The following is a 22,496-nucleotide window of genomic DNA, read 5'->3' on the forward strand; positions in this document are numbered from 1 at the left end:
GGAAGGGGGGGGGGATTTCAACCCATGATCTCTTGATCCACAGTCAAATGCTCTTCCACTGAGCTGTACCCATCCTCACATCCACCTACACACCTTCACCTTTCATGTCTAAAAATACAGGAAGACACAAGAGCTCACACGCAAGCTCACACTTCCGCACATGAGTTTATGTACCTTGTCTCCATCCTCACAGTTCATGACGTTGGAGAAAGGGATCTCTGCCTTGAACATCTTCCTGCAGTGCATGAGCTGCACCAGTAAGTAGCACACCGTTTTGAACTTCATCTTTTTGGCAGGCTTTATGTCCGAGAGAATCAATCCTGGGAATATCTGTCAACAAACAAACAAGGAGAACAAGCTTTTAAAGATGACTCACTGACTCACACACACACACACACACACACACACACACACACACACACACACACACACACACACAGACAGACACACACACACAGACACACACACACATAAAGAATGATACAACAACAAATGTACATTTGCTTGTTATTAGAAACACAGCATACTGACATGAAACACATACTCATACATATCTAAATTCTAGTATTCCTACTTTTTTTAAATGTCAGTTTCAGTATGAATGTGGAATTAACAAGCAAGCAGCCAAAATGGGACAATCCCCCAGGTCTTTTGAGCACTGTTAAAAATGTTGGCCTCAAAACTATTTTAGAAAGTATAATGAAATAACGCTTCGTTTAGCACAGATAAGGCAGGACTCTTTTCAATCTGCAGATTTGTACTTCTGTTAGCGATATTAAAAAACCATCTCAAGTAGTCTCTGAGTATCTGTATGGGATTGGCTGACGAGAGAGCAACACATCTGACACACTTTAGAGGGGGGTGGTCCCCACTCCTCACACACTCACTGTCTCTTTGATGGAAGTATAACTGTTGGCTCCATCTATTAAGAGGATTAGCTATTTATTCCTAATATCAAAGAGAAAAACCGAAAAGCCAGTAGGATACAGAATGGCCTTGGGAGATGCTGTGATGCTGTGTTGCTGTGATGCTGTGATGCTGTGATGCTGTGATGCTGTGATGCTGTGATGCTGTGATGCTGTGATGCTGTGATGCTGTGTTGCTGTGATGCTGTGATGCTGTGTTGCTGTGATGCTGTGTTGCTGTGATGCTGTGATGCTGTGATGCTGTGTTGCTGTGATGCTGTGATGCTGTGATGCTGTGATGCTGTGATGCTGTGATGCTGTGTTGCTGTGATGCTGTGATGCTGTGATGCTGTGATGCTGTGTTGTTGTGATGCTGTGATGCTGTGATGCTGTGATGCTGTGTTGCTGTGATGCTGTGATGCTGTGATGCTGTGTTGCTGTGATGCTGTGATGCTGTGATGCTGTGATGCTGTGATGCTGTGATGCTGTGATGCTGTGATGCTGTGATGCTGTGATGCTGTGATGCTGTGTTGCTGTGATGCTGTGATGCTGTGTTGCTGTGATGCTGTGTTGCTGTGATGCTGTGATGCTGTGATGCTGTGTTGCTGTGATGCTGTGATGCTGTGATGCTGTGATGCTGTGTTGCTGTGATGCTGTGATGCTGTGATGCTGTGATGCTGTGTTGTTGTGATGCTGTGATGCTGTGATGCTGTGATGCTGTGTTGCTGTGATGCTGTGATGCTGTGATGCTGTGTTGCTGTGATGCTGTGATGCTGTGATGCTGTGATGCTGTGATGCTGTGATGCTGTGATGCTGTGTTGCTGCGATGCTGCGTTGCTGCGATGCTGCGATGCTGCGTTGCTGCGATGCTGCGATGCTGCGATGCTGCGTTGCTGCGTTGCTGCGTTGCTGCGATGCTGCGATGCTGCGATGCTGCGTTGCTGCGTTGCTGCGATGCTGCGTTGCTGCGATGCTGCGATGCTGCGATGCTGCGTTGCTGCGTTGCTGCGATGCTGCGATGCTGCGTTGCTGCGATGCTGCGTTGCTGCGATGCTGCGATGCTGCGATGCTGCGATGCTGCGATGCTGCGTTGCTGCGATGCTGCGATGCTGCGATGCTGCGTTGCTGCGATGCTGCGATGCTGCGATGCTGTGTTGCTGTGATGCTGTGATGCTGTGATGCTGTGTTGCTCTGATGCTGTGTTGCTGTGATGCTGTGATGCTGTGTTGCTCCAAGTTCACGTAAGGACCTGCGTGGCTTAGGAACACGTATATGTGTGTGTGTACACTGTGGGTTATATAACACACAAGCTGTGGAGAGCTCAGAGGCCCAGTCCCACTCCCCCCTCTGGTAGAGCCAGGCCGGGTCCTGCCAGGTGGGAGATACACGGGGCGGCCATGAACTGACAATCGGAGAGAGGATGAAATCCCCTCTCCAGCTGCTCGCTGCACATCTGATGTAATGACAGAGTGGAACTAACTAGAGAGGGTGCGTGTGTGTTCAAGAATGTTGTGTGACTTTGAGAGCATGATCTACAGTCCGTGTGTGTGTGTGTGTGTGTGTGAGAGAGAGAGAGAGAGAGAGAGAGAGAGAGAGAGAGAGAGAGAGAGAGAGAGAGAGAGAGAGAGAGTACTGTAAATGTGTCCATATATTCATGAGGGTTGTCGATGTGTGCTGTTTACTCTACAACACCTTGCTTAGCCTAGCTTCACAACACACATAAGCCAGTGTTCCACCATGCAATCATAGAGATCCAACATCAAATGTTGGAGCGTCGTACTGTATGTTTAGCTCCAGTCCTGTCATTAAAGGTTTGAACTAAGCAAAGTTTGCATACAGTAGGAATTAGACACTAACCTCTCCATCACAAATCAGGCCTATTTAGATGGATTATCTGTTACGGTCTTCAGAGGAATCAGGATTGACACATTTGGCTTTCTGCATACGCTCAAAGCACATGTCCACCAAGGTCCTAGTTAAGGAAATGTCAGGTGGCTGAGCGGTTAGGGAGTCGGGCTAGTAATCTGAAGGTTACCGGTTCGATTCCCGGCTGTGCCAAATGACGTTGTGTCCTTGGGCAAGGAATGTCCCTGTACTTACTGTAAGTTGCTCTGGATAAGAGCGTCTGATAAATGACTAAATGTAATGTCAATCTAATTGGGGCTCCGCCACTTTCAAGGTGCCGCTTTGCTACACCATCAAAACGGCCTAGTCTTAACGCTCCCGAAAACTATCTCTCCCTCTACACAGACACACACACAAACAGACAAATGGACACAGGTGGTGTCATCACTTCTCACGACACCCGGCCACGCACAGGCACCTTCCGTCGGTGGGATGGCACGATGAAGAAGGTCTCGATGTCGTGTTTCTGGAGGAAAGCGTTCCTCTCGTGGCCGTTGCCCGGTTCTACCTCGTAGTCTCCGTTCAGGCACTCCAGTGTTGACTTGGTGATGTGGACCTTACTGGGGGAAGAGCACACACTGTGAGAAAACCTGCCCCTCTGGTCCTGAACTGTTTGCGTTATCTGCTTCAGGCTGTCTCCAAGCAGGCTGGGACCACTGAACTTGGCGTGAGGTAAGATACAAGCATATTCCTTTCGGATAAACGACAGTAATCTGAGATTTAGGTATGTGTCCCCTAAGATGTATGGGGCAAATGGAGAGGGATGGGAGTAGAGAGTAGGGAGGGTGGGGGACTAGCAGTGGGGAGGACAGGGTGTAGGGTGGATGGGGTGAGGGGGAGGGGAGGCAAAGATGGGGGGAGGGTTCTGGGAGATGGAGGGGTAGGGGGATGGGGATGGGGGAAGGGTAAGGAAGATGGGGGGAGGGTTCTGGGAGATGGAGGGGTAGGGGGATGGGGGGAGGGTAAGGAAGATGGGGGGAGGGTTCTGGGAGATGGAGGGGTAGGGGGATAGGGATGGGGGGAGGGTAAGGAAGATGGGGGGAGGGTTTTTTTGAAGGACGGGTTGTTACGGAGGAAGGGGAGGGTTTGGGAGGATTGGGGGGTTCGGGAGGATAGGATACTAAGGCTTAGGAGGGATGGGGGACTAGAGGCCAGGGAGGATGGAGGGGTGGAGGCGGGTGGGGCAGCAGCGCAGCACTGACCCAGGCAGTCCCCCGGCCTCCATCACGTTGGCCAGGGTCACGTCGTTGGACCACACGTCGTACTGCCACTTCCTCAGACCCAGGACGCCGCACAGAACACGGCCCGTGTGCAGGCCCACACGCATGTTCAGGTCCACCTCCGTGGCCTCGGCCACCGACCTGCAGGAGCGGGACATGGAGTGTTAGTGTGTGTGTGTGTGTGTTTTGCAGGTTGTGCACAATTTCATTCACAGTTTCAAGCCATTCTTTCTGCTGCAATAAATACCCCCCCCCCACACACACACACACCATGGTACTGACAGTAAGGATGAAAAGACAGAGTCCAGTGCATTTCATCTCAGTAGGACTGGGAGACCAGCCCACATGTTTCGCCGAGATAAGGAGCAGAGACAAAATGGAGGCCTTTCTGGATACTAGACATCCCTTTTTGGTCTCGAACGATGACAAACTTCAAGGGAAATGTGATCTCCTTCGTGAGCAGGATTTGAGGGGCAGTGCGTTTTAGGAAGGCGGAATACTCAGCGTTGGCTTGGATGTGTCAGTTAACCTCTGTTCAGAATTGGGCGTGCTTCATAACACTTGACGCAGTACGTGGGATAAGATTGCTCTCTTAACAGGTGTGAAAATGTTTACCGAGGCAAGACGTAGATGTTAAGTAACTGTGTTCATCTCTGGAGGTTCATCTCCCACACACCTGGTAGTGACACTGTCCTACCACCACAGTTGTGGACAGCACTGTGTCATGTACGCGGCATTGAGCATGACAAGCCGCTACGGAACAGAAAGAAGAGCTAATGGCATGTTTAAACCCCCCCTTTTTTCACTCCAAATTGTGCGGGCCAAGACACGCAAACGAGACAAACATTCTAGTGCTCGATCAGGATGCATACAAATGTGTTTCCTTACGGTCAAATGATAATCTCCTCCTCTTAAGTCTAGGCTTGCATTCAGAGCAGGCCTGACCAGTCTGATTGTACTTTCACTATGTTTACAATTCCTAACTGTCAACTCAGAGTCCCTGACGTGGTAGTTTAGTTAGACTGAGTTACTTCCCCAGATCAAATGGGCCCATGAAAAATTCCAGCTAGCCTAATTCAGACCCATCCAGGGGTTGTGAGCCCTATCAACTATCAACAATCAACAAGTGTGTGTTTTGAGGGGCTAGGACTGTGCCTTAGACACATTCAAATAGATTGAAAGAAAGATCGAGTGTAAATAGCACTGTTACACCAGAACAGGAACACTGCAATCCGAGGGGTTCTGTCGATGATGAATCTGACACTCCAGTTGGAACCACTTACGTGATGGTGTCGATCATGTCCAGGCCCATTTCCACACAGCAGTGGGCGTGGTCAGTCTTGGGCTGGGTCAGTCCAGACACACAGTAGTAACAGTCCCCCAGGATCTTAATCCTCCGACAGTGATTCTCCTGGCATCCACAGAGGGGAAGAGGGAGGGGCATCACATATCTTTCCACAACATTTACAATGCACTCCCAGTCACAACAAACCTTACAATAAACAGGGAGGGAGGGAGGGAGGGAGGGAGGGAGGGAGGGAGGGAGGGAAAACGTGAGCATTTACTGAATGTGCTTTTTGGTATTCATAGCACTGGCAGGAGACCTCAAACTGGGATCAGGAAGTGAAGCCGGACCCCTTACAGGAAGTGAAGCCTTCATCTCGTCCTCCACCCATACCTGCCTTTATGCACCTCCCCCAAGTCTCCTACACATGACCCACCCCCACCCACCACCCATGCATCTCCAGCCCAAATCGAAATGCCGTCTCAAGCTAAAAACAGTCTCAGTGAATAAGGTGAGTCACACGCTCAGAGATTGACAAGCATTCGTCTAAGAGCAACTGTATGAATGTAACATATCATTATGGGATGTGAGCCACCGCCATCCATAAGCAATGAGGCAGGGCTGCCGCACTAATAACCTCCGATTGTTACCATGGAAGTAATGGCATAGGGCGGGGGGGGGACATTCGGAGAGCGACATAGACTCATAATCAGGGACATCAGTGTGCTGAAGACAAGATAGATGCTCTATTTTTAACATGCAAGACCACATGCGTTGTTCCAGAAGAGACTGTGAGCTTGTTAGCAGCGCGGAAACTCCTATCCTTTGAACAAGCGCTGTTCACCCTGCACTTGCTCGCTGAATGTGCCGCGGAGCGGGAGCATGATTGGTGTTTTGCGCTCGATACGGTCACCCCAGAATCCAAACCAACAAAGAAGAGGAGGCTTCAAGCAAAAAAAAAGATGAAAATGTACGAAGAGATAAAATCACGGTTTGTTTGAGACTTAACCTGGAACATTTTCAAAGCAGAATGTCGTTCTTTGGTTAGGTGAAGCCAGGCCCCTATCCACAAGAACTATCCAACTAAGGGAAAAACACAGTCTGACATTTGAAGCAGCGTTGTTTTACGGTTACTAGCCTAATGACAACATGACCTGTCTTGAACCTTATTGTCTATGAAACAACTATAACTTGACAATGTTAGATTTTCCCCATCTCAAGCCCCCAGTATTCTGTATTCAGAACAAAGTCTGTGGGCTGCACAAAGACCACGGAATGCTGAGACAAACCAATTTAGTGCAAAAGAGCTAAACACTCCAACAAACACTGAAGAACTCTGAAACACTTGAAACTGTCACAGCAACTCCACAGCACTGAGCAGGCAGACCTTCCTCCGAGGCCTCTTGCAGCCTCTGTGTGTCCAAAAACACACCCAGCCCCCATAAATCTTTATTAGGGTTGGCAAGCCTCCACTCCTCACTCTTTCCAACAGAGAGGCCTGCGCAAACAGCCTCGTTTCAGGTAGACAGCTTAGTGAATTAGAGAGAGCCGAGGGAAAAAGCGAGTTGTTAAGCTACCTGCGCTGCCTGCCAAGCACTCAGCAACAAGTCAGCAGAGCTGGATACTCCAGACAGGAGGCTTCTTTTTCCAAAGAGATTTCAGATGAGAATCGGAGAGAGACCGAGGAAATGGACGAACCATGACGCACGCGCGCGCGTGTCCAAGTTGAGCCGCTCTTGAGTTTCTCAACGTTCCTGCAGAGTCACTAGTCGATACCATCCAAAGTATACAAGCAGTTTGTAGAAATACATCAAGAAACATCTACACATGGACAACAGGCGGCTGTGGTGATTCCTCTGGTGGACGGGGGCTTTCCTGGCCTGATCGAAGGGGCAACAGATGGGTGAGGGGAAGGAGAGGGGGAGGGCGAGGTGGAGGGCTGCTGAGTGGGTGAAGGCTGGAGGAACAGGGAGAGCCCCCAGTACTTAAAAAGTCTCCCCCTCCTCCTTTGTGCTTCTCCTCGGTTTAATCTGCCCAGCGAGGGTTCAGGAGCTGATTCAGACCCAAGCTGGATTAACCCCCTGTCACGTGACTTCAGCTTCATGGGCTGCCTGAAGACACACACACAGATACACACACGCACATTGAAGAATGGAGATCCCACACAGACAACACAAACAAACACAAGTCACTGTAGCTACACAATCTTCCATTTACTGTCGAGCCGATATACTCTGACACCATACTATTTCGACACACAGCTACATGCATGCACACGCACACACAACCCTGTGTAAATGAGTGTGAAGACCCAGCCGAGCACAGATGTTTCCTATCCCATGTGTCGGGGTCCATAGGGAAGGGAGTGACATGATGCGGTATACATCTTCGGTCCACTGAAGCACAAACAGACAGATTCATGTTGTGCACACATTATTGATGAACACAAGGATCTTCTCTTGATGTCATCCTCTCGCCCCGTCACCTTGATGGGTAAACAGGTGTCTTTGTTTGTTACCAAGCATGTTTATTAAGCTCCTGGGATCTCAAGCTAAAGACGAGCAACACATCCACCTCCATGAATAACGGTTCACCCCTGCCCGCTACAGCCTTCACCTTGACCTCACCTCAATCACCATTAAATAGAACCACTTTGTCTTATCGCCTTATTTAGATAGGTACACACAGCCGTGAGACCAGAGCCTACGTGCCTGAAAAACGAGCTGAACAAGTCTCGTCTGGGCTGGGCGTTTCTCCAAAGCTGCGTTTGTGTGTTTGGGGTAATAACGGAGCGCCGGTACGTCGAGAGAGTTAAACAGGGCAGATGAACACATATATGTAATAATAAATCGGACTCCTGCTAAATATAGAAGCGCCATAAAAAGAGGGAGGGGAAGAGGAGAGGAGGGATAACTCGAGGGTGCGGAAGACAGCTAAGGAACGCTGCCAGGTGTCAATCAAAAGGCTGAGAGAACAGGAGCGGGGGGGGGAGTGGTGAGAGGGTGAGAGCCACAAAGCGAGGAGGCGTTCAGAGAAGAGAGGGAAGAGAGGGAAGAGAGGGAGGGTGGCGAAACACACTGTGAAACTCTACCATGGAAACTGAGAGGAAGAAAACACAACACACGCAGCCGTTGAATGTTATCGCAGCATAATAACGCAGCATGAAGCTCCGAATCCCTCTTTATCTCTCACTTCACAACAGCGTGTATTGTTTCAGGTTTGGGCACAGCAAGACAGATCAGTAACTGTGCAGGGGCAACACACCAAGATGGCTTCTGTTCTGACCGCCGCTGGAAAATCAGCGAGGTCGGGTACAGGACCGTATTTTTTCAAAAACGATTTGCATGTGTGCGTGCATCCTTACAGATGTGAGTGCCTCTCTATGGCACACGTACGGATGTGAGCGTCTGTAGAGTGAGCTCGAGCCCCAAAACAGGATCGATGAGACATCTCTCTTCTTCAATTGCGAGCAGAACTTTGCGTGTCGTACCTCACACAAAGTAGGTGTGAACTGCAGAACTAAAAAAGAGAGCGAAAGAAAGCGAGAGATTGCTGAGGGAGGGAGGACTCTGCCTTTCCTGGCCCGCGTCCTGCACGGACCGGCGAGTCCAGCGACTCGACAGGTGGCGCGGGGATGGTGCGGGGACGGCGTGATGAAACGGTGCCCACTGGACATGTGGCGTCGCCCGCTCCTCGTCTGGAACGGGGAGAGACAGCGTGCCCGCTGTGCCCGCCATGAGTCAGTGTGGCTGCCTCTCCCTGCCAGGCTTGATCAGTGTGAGCGTGGCCCGGGGGGTGGCCGAGGCAGGGTGGAGCCTCCCATGACGGAGGCTAGGTCCGGGGGCAGGCTGGGATCGGCGTAACAACCGCTTCCCTTCCTCAGTGCTGGCCCGGATGAGGACCAGTGCGGGCCAGTCACCTCACAGGTTCATAAACACGCACCCGGCACATCACCCGGGTCAGGTGACATGGTAGGAGACTGAAGCTATCCATCCTGATTTCACCCTTTAAATGCAGACTTCCAACCCACAAGCACACTGCGAAGGGAGTGTACATCATCCTGAACCCCTACCCTTTCATGATGAAACAGCTCCTCTCAAGACTGCCTTACAGTACGTCACAACATTTCAATGGGCTGCAATAAGAGCGAAAGCATACTACATTTACACCTGGGCGCCTCCATTAACAATGTCACGTCTTGTTTCTGTCCAAATGGCAGAAATGAAGACTATTGGATAATAACTAAGCATAAAACATGGGGGATCTATAAAGCATCGACAGGTTGTCAGGCTGTCTGTTCTCTCAGCTATATCTGAAACTGTTTCCCCACCTCCTTTGGGTAGGAGTGTGAAAAGGTGACATTTGCAAGTAAAAAGATCACAGCTTTGAAGATCGACATATGCTTAAATGTAGGACGGATTTATGACAACGACAAAATACAATTAGCAATAATGATCTCCACAATGTATATTTCCTGATTTTATGGAGCCAAAAACACCTTCCTATCATGGCTCATTTTGAAAACAACATCGCAGTATCAGCTACTGATTTCCATGTAAACCCAGCAGGGGCAGAATCACATTGAGTAATTGAATCATCAACAAGCTGCTTGAAAACACCGTCAGGACAGCTTGAGGAACATTAAGAAGAAATGTTATACTTTGGCCTTTACCCAAAAGCCGGGTTTGCTTCTAAATTTGGCTACCATGTAAACAAACAAGTTAAAAATAGAACTGTCAATATGGCCAAGAAAATGTTCTATGAAAGCAAAAAAAGGGGTTTGGGTGTAATCCCCTGGATTAAAGGATTTCACGGGCACATGTGCCTGGTGGAAGTAATGGAGGCCAGATTACACTGATAAGGCAGCAAGGGGATCATCAAGCCGGGGAGGGGGGGGGGGGAGGCTCAACCCTTGAACCACTCCAAGATATGTGTCAGCCGAACGCATCAATCACAATGGGATTGTTGAGGGGGAGGGGAGGTGACAGGTCCGCCTGTCAGAGGTCAGTCCGCCTACTCTGCGGTGCGGTTCAAAACAGGAGTCCCTAGCATCACACAATGTCTATTGTTTCTGTAAGTAACCTTAACAGCGAGTCCATAAACACAAGAGCAGGTCAAGTAAAAGACCAGACCAGGTCAAGTCAAAGTTGGTCCCACATACAACACAAACACTGGATCGACTTACATTTAAACAGCCGTGGCTAAGAATGGAATATAGACAGATGGGGACTCAAATCTTTCACTTCTCTTTTTTTCTCTCGCCACGCCAACAGAGCGATTGGTACCGATATAACTCTCCCACGTTCCGACCGTTAGAGTGGAGACGAGGTTTAGCCAGCGGTAAATCTGGGATGGATTAAGTATCCTGTCATCTCTTCGTCCAATGAGGCCTCGGGTAATCATATTAAACATCATATGGGGCCCTGATGTTCCAGATGACGTGTAATGAAAGCGAGCCTTGCCCTGCGGCTTCATTTACCATCTTGTAACGAATGTGACATGTCTTAAAGGGGCCTGAAGTGAGTTCATGGGACATCCAGCATAGTGGTCTGGGAAAAACCAAACTCCCGGAACAGATCTTCAGGGGTTAGGTTCCTGACTAGGGCTAGGGCTAGGGCTAGGGGCTAGGGCTAGGGCTAGGGCTAGGGGCTAGGGGCTAGGGGCTAGGGTTAGGGCTTGGGCTTGGGCTTGGGCTAGGGCTAGGGCTAGGGTTAGGGGCTAGGGCTAGGGGCTAGGGCTAGGGCTAGGGCTAGGGCTAGGGCTAGGGGCTAGGGCTAGGGTTAGGGTTAGGGCTAGGGGCTAGGGGCTAGGGCTAGGGCTAGGGCTAGGGGCTAGGGGCTAGGGCTAGGGCTAGGGCTAGGGGCTAGGGCTAGGGCTAGGGCTAGGGCTAGGGGCTAGGGCTAGGGCTAGGGTTAGGGCTAGGGCTAGGGGCTAGGGCTAGGGTTCCACCCAGATGAATCAGTGCAATTAAATGTCACCTCAGTGGCAACACCTTAGTCAAGGTGTCATGCTAAAAGTGTTAGGCTAAGTGTGGGGGAATGTGCAGGATAGTGGGAAAGATGACACGATGACAGCCTGAGACTCACCGTAGCCAGCTCATCAAACTTCCCAAAGAGCTCGTTGAGGAGTTTGACCAACTCCTGGGCAGTACACTGGGAGGCAAGACTGGTGAAGCCAACAATGTCTGCAAAGAGGATGCTGGGAGAAAGACAGAGAGAGAGAGAGAGAGAGAGAGAGAGAGAGAGAGAGAGAGAGAGAGAGAGAGGGAGAGGGAGAGAGAGAGGGAGAGGGAGAGGGAGAGGGAGAGGGAGAGGGAGAGGGAGAGGGAGAGGGAGAGGGAGAGCAACATAAACAGAGGGTATTTTATTGCATTATTTGTAGTTTTCTGAAACCCTCAATGTTGTATTTAATTCCCCCCCACAAAACTTTATTGTACATCCCCATAGGGATAGAAGATTGTCTTTAGACAGAGGCTCAAACAAATAAAACACAACAAAACAAAGATAAACAAAAGATTGTGACAGAGATGCACAATGTGCGATGCACAATAGACATTGTGACAGAGATGAGGGAAGCGGAGATCTCAGCGTGACAAATCACAAGCTCGCAGGGTTCATTCTTGTAACGGCATCCACAGAGAGGAGTCCAAAACCAAAGCATTTTCGTTTTCCTAGATGTGTTTACCTTTCAGACCTATCAGGCAGTCAAAAGAATGACTCGCGACAGCCAAGGGCCCCTATCCCACTAGCCCGATGAAGCTGACTGACTGTCAGAACAGTCAAGCGGCAGTGCCCAAAATAGAACAACATACTCACAGGGATCAAAGCCAAGCCGGGCTCAGTTGGCATTCTAACCAAACAGGCGCTCCGTTAAGGAGTCATACCCTTCCATCCCTTGAGGTGAACTCATATTGGCGGCCATGTCTTTGTCTGTCAAGCCTGTCTTGCTTGATGCTCGAGAACCTATCGTTGGAAGGTTACTCATAGACACGTATTAAGGAGATCCTTCCGGACTAATCCATTTGTATCGAAGTGAAACTGTTAAGCTCAATCGGAGAGATTTCGAGAGTTGCCCCGAATGTAGAGATTGTGTGAGGTTGGTGGATGTGAGAATGCTGTTAGTCATTTAGGCTTGTTTGACCTAAAAGGCTTGCGTGTCTGTGCCTCACGAATGTTGCAGCATCCCGCTGTCTTCATGCAGGCTGGACTTTTTAACAGTGTGACAGAACGCTGTGTCTGTAGCGGGAACTGCTAAATGCCATTTTGTCATCCCACAGATGTCAACATAATGAGGTGCAATGGATTCAATTTGCTGTGAATATTTTAATTGGTGACCATCTGTGGCTGGCAAACCTTTGGAGAGAGGACTTTAGATATTGTGTTTGAGTCGCGAGTTAAAAGTGTTCGAAGGCTTCGAAGCACTTCTGCTGGTGTGCCGAACAGTCGACTGTTCAGCGTCGGCCTCAGAAACCCTCCTTCCCCGACCCCAGCCTAAGCCACAGCCCCAGACCTGCCCTTAACCCTTGCCCCAACCCCAGCTCAAGTCCCAGTTTCTCTTCCCTAACCGTGTTGCCTCAGGCCTCTAGCCTCCATCCACAGACAGTGTCCAGCCATCAGACCCTGACCTGGCTTCAACCTCAGCTCCCAGTTCCAGCTCCACCCCCAATGTCAGCCCCCAAAACTATTTATCCCATCAAGGCCAATTACTCTGTAATGATTTGCACAGTGCCCACAAAAGACCTTTCCCTCCGTAATCAAAGATCCAAATTTGACCTCCTCACACTCTCATGCATCGGCCCTCATCCAAGGACTTATAATCGCCTTCGCAAAGCCACATTTTCCCTAATTATGTTAATGTATCCACCAGCTCTGTAACTGTGGACCCAGCCATCCTAGTGCTAGTTAATACAATGCTCAATCCCAGAATGTCAGCCACAAAGCAAGCCCAGAGGATCAGCCATGCCTTTGAATGGGAAGTTAAGGAGCCCATGTACATTAGCAGCGTCATATACCAATTATCATATACACATGCTGGGACAAATCTCCTTCCCATACGAGTCACACGGCAAAGACTGAGGCGTTTTGTGAGTTCAAGAGTTCATTTCCCCCCTCCCCATTTAGATGAAGGTGGTTTTCAGAGCGTGTTGGCGGCGTGCAGGCTCAGGGGGGGATCAGCGATGGCGGAGATCCCTGTGTGGCGCCGACAGCGAGGCGGCTGTGCCAACATCTGGCCAGGCCTGGGTGCCGGCGGAGGCTACGGCTCGTTTGATAACGAGGCATCTGGCGGAAGTTCCACAAACGTCACCTGCGACTGGGAGGTCATAGCGACGCCGGCCCTGAGGTTGCTGATCGTGCTGTGGGAACGCTCGTGCCTGTAAGTGTGTGTGTGTGACTGTGTGTGTCCGTGTGTGTTTGCAAGTGACAATGCAATGCTCGTTGTTTGCATGTGTGAGCATGTCTGTGCGTACGGGTGTGTGTGTGCGTGCGTGTGTGTGTGTGTGACAGAGAGAGACAGAGAGGCGGTCCAAGCAGTGATGGAGCCTGCTCATCGCCCTGCCTTCAACACGACAGCAGCACATCATTAACAGTAGTCAAGTCCCCAGAGGTGCTCTCGACCTGGCGTCCATGACCAGAAGGTGTCAGGTGGGATTCAGAAAGAGTATGTGTGTGTGACGCAAGTTGTGTGTCTGTCCTTACGCAACAATAGCAGACTGTCACCAGAATTGGCAATGGCAGCATGCGGCAACAAAAGATGTTCGGGCTTGGTTTGCAGGGCACAGGGATAACAGACAGCCTATGGGATTGGGCAGATGGTATTCTTTGCAGACGTGCTTGGCTTGCAAATACGTCTGTCAAACTTGTATAAAAAAGCACCCTGTTGTGTGCAGGGTTTTTCTAAATGCTAGTACAGTATCTTTGCTCGAGGGATTTTGATTCATCCCTGGGCTAAATCCCATTCATGAACTGTGAGACTGTACACAGCATACAACCTAAATGCCAAACATGTACAGTATAGTGTGTTAGTTTAATGGTCCTCATTTTCCTGAAAATCTCTATCTCTCTAAATACTCTGTCCTCCTCCCCTCCTCCCCTTCTCCCTCTCACCCAGTCATCCACACCCTCCTATTCTTAACCTTCACACGGATTAGTGATCTAAAAATGTCAGGCAAACAAAACAAATCTTTGAGAGCATCTATTAGATTACGTTGTGCAGCATAGCCTTCGTTGTTTAGAAAAGCAGATGTCTTCATCGTGGGGAATTACAGCCACTGATTGGCATTTTGCCTGCATGGGACATACTGTGGCCTTTCTTTGCCAACTTTGGCAGAGCTTCCATACTGGATTCAAAGGTAGAGCAGTTATGCCATTCCAATGTGATGAGATAAGCCAGCACTTTAGGCTCGTAAGTCCCGTGATCATAAAAATGTTCTCTTAATCAAATCAAAAGACGCCCACAGTCACGAGAGAGAGAGAGAACGAGTGAGTAAATGGTAATGGGCACTGTTTACTTTCTAATTACAGCCTACCCAAATCACATACATCATGTTCACAGTGGTCTCTAACCGTTTTTAATTGAGGGTTATTGGATGCAAACAGATATCAAACATGGCCCCAAAGCCTTTGAAGGAAGGAGAGACGCAAAAGCAATCAGTGGCATTCCACTGAGACGTGTCCATATTTAACCACCACAAACACGCTATTACGCAATGCAGTTTAGTCTCCATTGCATTTAATCTCCAGCAGCGGCTCAATCCCTGGGCCAACAAAACTCTACTCCTCCTGCCTCGGTGTGCCTGTGATAACACAGGGGTATGTTAGAAAGAGGGAGAGAGGAAGAGGAAGAAAAAGATAGAGTGAGCATGGAGAAGAGGAGAGGAAACAAGAATGGAAGAAAAGAGAGATGAAATGAGCCAGGACGAGGAGGTACTCAAAGCAGAGTCCGACAGAGAAATTTCATGGAGACTTGGAGAGGATGAAGACATGTCGAAAGGGATAATTGGAGAATGGAACCAAGGTCAGTTGAATGGGTAGGTGACATAGTTAGGAGAGGACAAAGGAGGTGACCAGAATTTCGGGGATCAGTAAAAGTGGAAGACACAGGGAAGTGTGTCAGTAGGCAACCAGGAAGTGGAGGGAACTATGTAAACGAACGACTGACATAAAAACACTGTGCAAAAGAGCATGTTTACCAAAACAAAGAAGTCAAATAGTAACCTGTGGGAGGAAGGGAGGGAAAATGAAGAAACTAGTTTAAAATTAAGAGATAGGAGTTCATCAGGAAGCACTCATCCCACAAACAAATCTCTGGTCACTTTCCAGACTACCCACAGACTCACAGCATGCTGCGTAAGCTAGCTAATGCCACCTGGCACACCCTGACACACCCTGACACACCCTGGCACACCCTGGCACACCCTGTCACACCCTGGCACACCCTGGCACACCCTGTCACACCCTGGCACACCCTGACACACCCTGACACACCCTGGCACACCCTGGCACACCCTGACACACCCTGGCACACCCTGACACACCCTGACACACCCTGGCACACCCTGACACACCCTGACACACCCTAGCACACCCTGACACACCCTGACACACCCTGACACACCCTGACACACCCTGGCACACCCTGACACACCCTGACACACCCTGGCACACCCTGACACACCCTAGCACACCCTGACACACCCTGACACACCCTGACACACCCTGACACACCCTGGCACACCCTGACACACCCTGACACACCCTAGCACACCCTGACACACCCTGGCACACCCTGGCACACCCTGGCACTTCTTGTGAACGGACCATGCCACTCGGAACACAAACTCACCCTTCCCTTACTTCACCCCCTACCTCACCCCTTCCCTAACTCCTTCCCTCACCCCTTACCTCACCCCTTACCTCCACCATAGCTTCTGACTTGCAGACACACACACAAACCAAATCACGTATATTTCTATGGACGCCGTCTAGTGTCTAGTAAAAGACAGTAGTAAAAGAGAGATTCACTGTGAAGTGAAGCTGTGGACAAAACACAGCAGATTTGGAGATAAGCACATGAGCCTGGTTGGTGGAGCCAGGCCAGGATGTTGCATAAATGCCAGAAGACTGTACAACTCACTAAGCGGTGCTTTAGCTACCCAGCTCCCACCAGCCTGTGACTTGGAGGAACTATGATCCCCGAGGCCTTGTTTCCCCCAGGGACTTCTGAGGTTGTGACAGCCCACAAGTTGGCTTCTTCTCCAGTGGCATAATACCCTCAGAGAAAACGTGACCGCACTCTGACCGTGGCGCGTGCTGGTATTCAGAATGATCATTGCAATTAATTGTGTGACTTAATGAGGCTTTATCACTGTGAAATTATTATTGCCCCAGACCAAAACTTGCCAGTTTGAATTATATAAGGGGTCAATGTAGTTTGGCCATTTACTGAGAAGATTTTCAAGGTCTATGGGGCGCAGAACAGATGATAATGTAAAACTGGTTAGAAGATAATTATACTGTATGCAGGTGACCTTGGATTAGGGAATATTAGGTCTCCAAAGATTGGGTTGGTAAATAATCCAATCTAGAATGAATTATTAAAACAGCTATCAGATGTTGGCACTCATAACTTAATGACAATGTTTGGCTGGAGCCTGCTGTGTTTTGGGGTCTTGCTGGGACAATTCAAACTGCTTTGAGAAGCTCTCAAAGGTTACATTCAAGGAGCATGACTGCTCAAGACCCTCTGTTCTTTTCTCTGTACAAGCTTGACACAGAGAGACAGCATTAAGCATTTCTATGTTGAATTTGGCCAGAAGGAGAATGTACTGTATGTCTTCAGCCGCCCACAACTTCAATATATTCCAGAGTAAAAAAACAAGGGTGTGGGGCGATGTGTGGCAACAATTTTGTTCATATTAAGTATTATCAGAGTAAGAGAATTCCAGGTTCCTCAAACATCATGCTGTTGGGGGGTCTTACCTGACGTTGTCATGACGCTGGATGTAGATCTTGTGGAATATCCTTTCGGGGGGTTTTAGGAAGTCCTCCTTCATCTCCATAGCCACGTTCCTGGGCAGTAGACTCATCAAGAGGCGTTCCTAGGTGTGTGTATGTGTGTGTGTGTGTGTGTGTGTGTGTGTGTGTGTGTGTGTGTGTGTGTGTGTGTGTGTGTGTGTGTGTGTGTGTGTGTGTGTGTGTGTGTGTGGAAGAAGAGACAGAGGGAGGGAGTTGTACGCAACAGTAATACAAAGCGAGAGGAGGCAATGAGAGAAGAGTGGCAGGAGCGATTACAGAGGTGTGAGACACAAAGGCTTGAAATCAAACAGAGGTGAAATAGTGTGAGTCACCAACCAAGAGAGAGCAGGGGGGGACGGGGGAGCAGAATACAGGGAGAGAGAGAGAGAGAGAGAGAGAGAGAGAGAGAGAGAGAGAGAGAGAGAGAGAGAGAGAGAGAGAGAGAGAGAGAGAGTGAGAGAGAGAGAGAGAGAGAGAGAGAAAGAGAGAGAGAGAGAGAGAGAGAGAGAGAGAGAGAGAGAGAGAGAGAGAGAGAGAGAGAGAGAGAGAGAGAGAGAGAGAGAGAGAGAGAGAGAGAGAGAGAGAGAGAGAGAGAGAGAGAGAGAGAGAGAGAAAGAGAGAGAGAGAGAGAGAGAGAGAGAGAGAGAGAGAGAGAGAGAGAGAGAGAGAGAGAGAGAGAGAGAAAGAGTGGACAGGCGGCAAGAGGAACCATTCTGAGAGCCCTGTCTTCATGACTTTGCCCCTTGCGCTGACGTTCGCTCGCCTCGTACCTGTTTCTCGTTCTCATCTTCCATGCGGAGCCTCTCCTCAATGCAGTTGCGTGCCTGAAGGAAAGCCTTCCTCTGTGCTCGCTCTGTCAGGATACGCACAAACAGTCCTGACAGATTCACACTGGTAAACAGCGCTGTGTTGGCCACGAGCTGTAAAAAAAACAAATCACACAAACACACTGAGCACACACTCAACATTGCAGGTCAGCTGGAGGTCCCTCTATTACTTGCAGTCGTGGTCTGAATTAATATGAAGTATTGCATAACGGGCAGGGTTGGTTTTGACGGCATGTGGCATCCCGAGGTAGTCAAGGATGGAGAAATTGCTTTTGGAATGACAAACACTCTCTGATGACATAAACCTTGACTGTATTTATGTGGCATATGTGCTTTGGTTTATATTCCTAATGCGTGCGAAAGCTAGGAGGCAGAGCTGAGACAGCCATAGCAGAACCATATGGAGGGATACCAGAGCCCAGACAGGGATGTGCTGTCTGGAGGGAGGCAGTTAAATGTTCATTTGCGACACTGCAGCCCAAATGGGCAAGGAAAACTTTTCTGCTTGTGTTTCAAAAACATGAATCATTGTGCGTTTGTGTTTGTGTGTCTGCGCGTGCCTGCATGTTTTCCGTTTGGCTGAACTTGGCTGGGCTTGGTTGAGTGTGACCTTTAAAAAACAAAACAGGACACTGTACACCGGTCTATTATCACATACTCTAATGCCAAAGCTTTTACCTGGAGCCTGACATAGCCTCGTTCATGCACCACATGTGAAAGGTAATTCATCACAGATGTTTACCAAGCCTTTGCCAATGCCTGAAAATGATAACTTGAGAGCTGTTATAAAAAAAAAAACTAAAGCAACTCCTGGCAATGTGCACATTAGTCAAAAAGGAAAAGACGTTGTTTACTACATCATATACAACGGGGTAAATTAACTTGAGACAGTGGCTTGTCAAGAGACAATATTACAAATATATTTGCTCAATCATATGCTCAACCACGTTTTGAGGATACGCAAACAGCGTCGATTTTATTATAAATCAAGTTCAGTAACAACAGCTTGGCCGTCGAAAATACCTGAGTAGCTGATCCAAACAAAGACTCCTGTTTAGGGTCATGCCATGGAGCTCATCTCCAAGCTTAGAGGATTAGCTATGCTAGGTGCTAGGCTATTAGCTAGTCCAGCACAGGCCTTCCCACACAGGTCCTGCTATCAGTTGGACCCAAGTAGGTCCAGCTGTCCAGCAAGGGAAAACAAACGTCTTGATTGACTAACAACACCAACCTGGCAGCAGGACAATGTATTAGTCTGGTGCGTAATAGGTTTTGTATACAGTGCTTTGCAGAGACTTGCTGTTCCACAGAGAATATGACAGATATGAAACGTACTGTCTCTCCTGTCTCTCCTAGGTGAGAAAGACTGACAGAGCCCAAGAGGGAGTTAGAGAGAGAGAGAGAGAGAGAGAGAGAGAGAGAGAGAGAGAGAGAGTTCTGAGCCGTTTCCATTCCAGCTGTCTGACAAAACTTTTCTGATTCTGCCCTCCTTTTTCTTCCTCGAGGTCCAGTTGGGAGCCAGTGGTGTGTGGGTGGGCTCTCGGACACGTCCTACTTTCATGTACCAGGAGGCGTTCTCTTTGGTTCTGCATCAAGAACTTTTCAGTCGGGGGATGCTTAACTAGACCAAATATTCCCAGAGACACAGCCGGATGTGAAGGTCTGCTCTGGTCATGCCTGCTGCTTTTTCTCTTCTTTGTTGCTCTGTGACATGTTGAATCAAAGAACACACTTTTACACAGCATGGGGCTTCTCCTACAACTTGGTTGGCTAACAGTCACTGCTATCCCCTGGCTGGTCGGTCATCGCCGTCTTCCAGGGTATAACATCCCTTAGACCTCCTTTAAATTAAGGAAGCGCTAGCAAGCTACCTGTATCCCTGTGATCTAAGCATTCCACGCATCAAACTGGTGATTCACTCATAGACTGAGCAAGTAAGTAGCTATTCTGGACAAGGAACAAACAAGAAGGAACTGATTCTAGTTAATGTTCAGACTTGCACGTATACACACATGCAGGCATATCATGTTGAGAACTGATGGTCCCAGACCTGCCTTGCTGACTGATACAGCAGATGACGCTCTCATGTAGAGAGCTGCTGGTCCCAGACCTGCCTTGCTGACTGATACAGCAGGTGTAACAGGTTTTTGAATTTATAATAGTGACTCAACATCAAGCTAGAATTAATCGTTTGAACAACAATTCAAAATGTGTAAGAAAATTAGAGAACTATGTAGGGGGGGTCATGGTTAGTCTACTTTGGGTGACCTGCTACGTTGTTAAAATCCGCCACACGTCATAAGAAGTCCGATTTTAGATCAAGCTTCTGAAGAACTCTCCACGCGTCATTCAGCCGAGTGAGTTTAGCATGAGCTCCAATAGATCTTCCGGTTTCCTGGAAGTCGCTCTGTTCCTGCCCTTTCTGTGTCGCTGTCCACACACGGGTGCTGAACTTCCGACTTCGAGCGCTCGTTAACCTCGTATCGTAATTCCTAATTCAAAATGATCAAACATGCATCTACAAATACACAAACAAAAAATAAATGCAAATAAATACAGCCCACAATATTAGGTCCCTCATACAGTTAGTCTAGGTCAACTACTCACCGTCCTCCACAATTCCGGTGTCTTGACAGTGACCGAGGTGGCTGTTACAATAATGTGACAGATGGACACCATTACTCCAAACACTATAGCTAAAAGAGTTCGCACAGGGAGGAGGGCATAGGCGACAAATGTGACCAGCATAAGCTGCCACAAGCCCTGCTCCGGAGACGTCTGGGACTCAATGCCAATTGCGCCGAGAGAGAAGGGACAACAGAGGAAGGAGAAGGTGAAGCCGAAAAGCAGGGTCAGATTAACGATCTGCTGGAGCTGTGTGACCTGTAGGTACTTCACATTGGTAACTATAAACAGGGAAACGAAGATGATACTGTGGATTGGATGGGACCCCTTGGAGATCGTCAAACTGGGACCGGACAGCAACTCCACCACGGCCAGGGTCGATGCCATGATAATTAGCACCGCCAGGGCTTTGAGAGTGGACGTCTGTTCCAGCTTCAGGTTGTAATTCTGGAATAGAGACTCCAGTTCCTTGCAATCGAACTCATCCTCGCAGACGATGGCAGTCAGGGGGAGAGGGACACCCGGTGGACAGTAGCCTTTCTTTCGCCGGGTTTTGACTTTCTGAAACGGAATTTCCTCCATGTCAGTGCCATTCATAAACCGAAAATCAGTTCACTGCCTAATAAGAGACAGCGGACCCCGCGCGCAGCCGGCTTCGGGCAACGCGTCCCAGTTAGGCTATCACAGCTCCGACCACTGATCCGAGAGTAATCTCCAGACGCACGCCGCGCACTATCCACAGGTTGAAAATACTGTTCGTCGAGATCAGTAACCAAGGAAACGCGTTGCCTTCGAAGACGATTCCAAAAAGTAGACTGTCACTGGCCTAATGTTTATAATCGTTTGTGAAAAATAACAATAACAGATACACGCATACGACGTCGAGTCCAGGATCTATCCGCTTTTTTGCAAGGCTCAGATTGGATCACGCCTGCGCATACGAGGCGGAGAGATAAGACACGTCTGGCCGACTCAACAGATCGACAGAATAAACCTGAGACCTCTGAAAATGATACTGTAGCCTACTGTATGTGGACTCAACAATTGCCATACACCCCTGCCTATTTTTACAGTGTAAAATAAGTATTTTGCATGTAGCCTGGGAGTGCACAATTTATGAATAAGTAGCCATGCATGGTTTGACGAACTGTCATAGCCTAATCACTGTCGAACGTTGAAATCCTAATTTGATGTCTTCAAAGTTAAGCCGAACAGAGACACATACAACCCCTAATGTAATAAGTAGTCCTGTCATTTGTTGTCATATTTCATTTTTGTGGAACTCAGTCGTTTCCACCAAACAAAAGAACAGGAGTCCATTCACACGTACATTTTTAAATAGCAATTCACAAAGGAGGGAACACCTGCCTCTTTTTAATCAGACAGTAACATCACCTTTAAAAAGGTGCGTTTCGTGTTTGAGTGTCTATGTGTTTAAATGTGTGTGGAGGGGTGTGTGTGTGTGTGTGTGTGTGTGTGTGTGTGTGTGTGTGTGTGTGTGTGTGTGTGAGAGAGAGAGAGAGAGAGAGAGAGAGAGAGAGAGAGAGAGAGAGAGAGGCGAGGGAGAACAAAGATAATGAGTATTTTTGCATACTTTTAAAACACTGCTAATCTCCTCCATACTCTTCAGTGCCTTCAGATCTCATTGGACAAGTCACCTAAGTGTGGGTGAGGTCAAAAATGGTTACACCATCATGTCCAGTCAATGCACTGGA

The 22,496-nt window shown here is 48.8% G+C and overlaps 1 protein-coding gene across 1 annotated transcript in view; it reads right to left on the minus strand.

The window, feature by feature from the left end:
- LOC134036500 (adenylate cyclase type 1-like) overlaps positions 1 to 21,718 on the minus strand; it is a 24,638-nt gene extending 2,920 nt beyond the window's left edge. Inside the window, exons 1-8 of the mRNA XM_062481483.1 lie at positions 20,764 to 21,718; positions 18,100 to 18,249; positions 17,294 to 17,412; positions 11,402 to 11,513; positions 5,314 to 5,441; positions 4,013 to 4,171; positions 3,229 to 3,370; positions 139 to 330 (exon numbers count right to left, since the gene is read on the minus strand). Of these exons, the coding sequence (XP_062337467.1) occupies positions 139 to 330; positions 3,229 to 3,370; positions 4,013 to 4,171; positions 5,314 to 5,441; positions 11,402 to 11,513; positions 17,294 to 17,412; positions 18,100 to 18,249; positions 20,764 to 21,378 (1,617 nt within the window). The 5' untranslated portion in view covers positions 21,379 to 21,718. The remainder of the gene's footprint in view (positions 1 to 138; positions 331 to 3,228; positions 3,371 to 4,012; positions 4,172 to 5,313; positions 5,442 to 11,401; positions 11,514 to 17,293; positions 17,413 to 18,099; positions 18,250 to 20,763) is intronic.
- Between the last annotated feature and the right edge of the window lie 778 nt (positions 21,719 to 22,496).

Source organism: Osmerus eperlanus, chromosome 16 (genome assembly GCF_963692335.1).
Source record: "Osmerus eperlanus chromosome 16, fOsmEpe2.1, whole genome shotgun sequence".
In the NCBI taxonomy this organism is placed as follows: Eukaryota; Metazoa; Chordata; class Actinopteri; order Osmeriformes; family Osmeridae; genus Osmerus; species Osmerus eperlanus.